At 40.1% G+C, this 850-nt stretch overlaps 1 protein-coding gene across 1 annotated transcript in view; it reads right to left on the reverse strand.

Moving 5' to 3' along the window:
* The window catches only part of LOC101861573 (contactin), a gene marked incomplete at its 3' end in the record, with an annotated part of 94704 nt that overhangs the window by 20508 nt on the left and 73346 nt on the right, over nt 1-850 (reverse strand). The window contains 1 exon segment of the mRNA XM_013080983.1: nt 589-764. Within this exon segment, the coding sequence (XP_012936437.1) occupies nt 589-764 (176 nt within the window).

Here is an 850-nt window from a genome sequence, read left to right on the forward strand (position 1 = left end):
TGTGTGTGTATGATGTTTTGTGACTTTACGGCCCATTTGAGCACAATACGGTATAGTGTTGTGTGTGTGTTGCTTGCCGCTTTCAGCGCTGTAAGGTTATGAGGTTAGGAGGTGGGTCCTCTTAAATTCAATATCTTTTAACCGATCAAATTATTTAAGGTAAACGACAATAGTTCAGCAACAACAATAACAGCAACAACAAAAACAACAACAACAACAACAGCAATAACAACAACAACAACAACAACACCAGCAAAACAACAACAACAACAACAAGAACAACAAGAACAACAATAACAACCAGTACATCAACAACAACTTCAACAAAAACAGCAGCAACAATAAAAACTACAACAACAACAAAATTACCGCCACAACCATAACAGCAAAATATCTGTAAACAATCCTGTAACGTTATACTTTAAGTCGTTGCGAGGATCCTTGGCGTTTACGTCTCTGACAACATCACAACAACAGCAACAACAACAACAACAATAACAACAAAAAACAACAACAACAACAGCAACAACAACAACAACAACAACAACAAAACCACCTATACGACCACCACCACCAACAACAACTCACCAAAATATCTGTAAACTATCCTGTTATGCTTCAAGTCGTTCCTTGGATCTTTTCTGTCCTCGTCTCTGGCCGCGTCACTGACAAAGTGGTGACTGTCAGGGTCTATCTCCGACTTGTCCGCTGTCCACACCATGCGGCCACTGGCTTCGCGGAAACCGCTGGTCAGCCATTCTTGTCTGGGGGAGGTCATTGGGAAAGATTTACGTGTAGATAGATAGATAGATAGATAGATAGATAGATAGATAGATAGATAGATAGATAG

Source organism: Aplysia californica, unplaced genomic scaffold (genome assembly GCF_000002075.1).
Source record: "Aplysia californica isolate F4 #8 unplaced genomic scaffold, AplCal3.0 scaffold00109, whole genome shotgun sequence".
Taxonomy (NCBI): Eukaryota; Metazoa; Mollusca; class Gastropoda; order Aplysiida; family Aplysiidae; genus Aplysia; species Aplysia californica.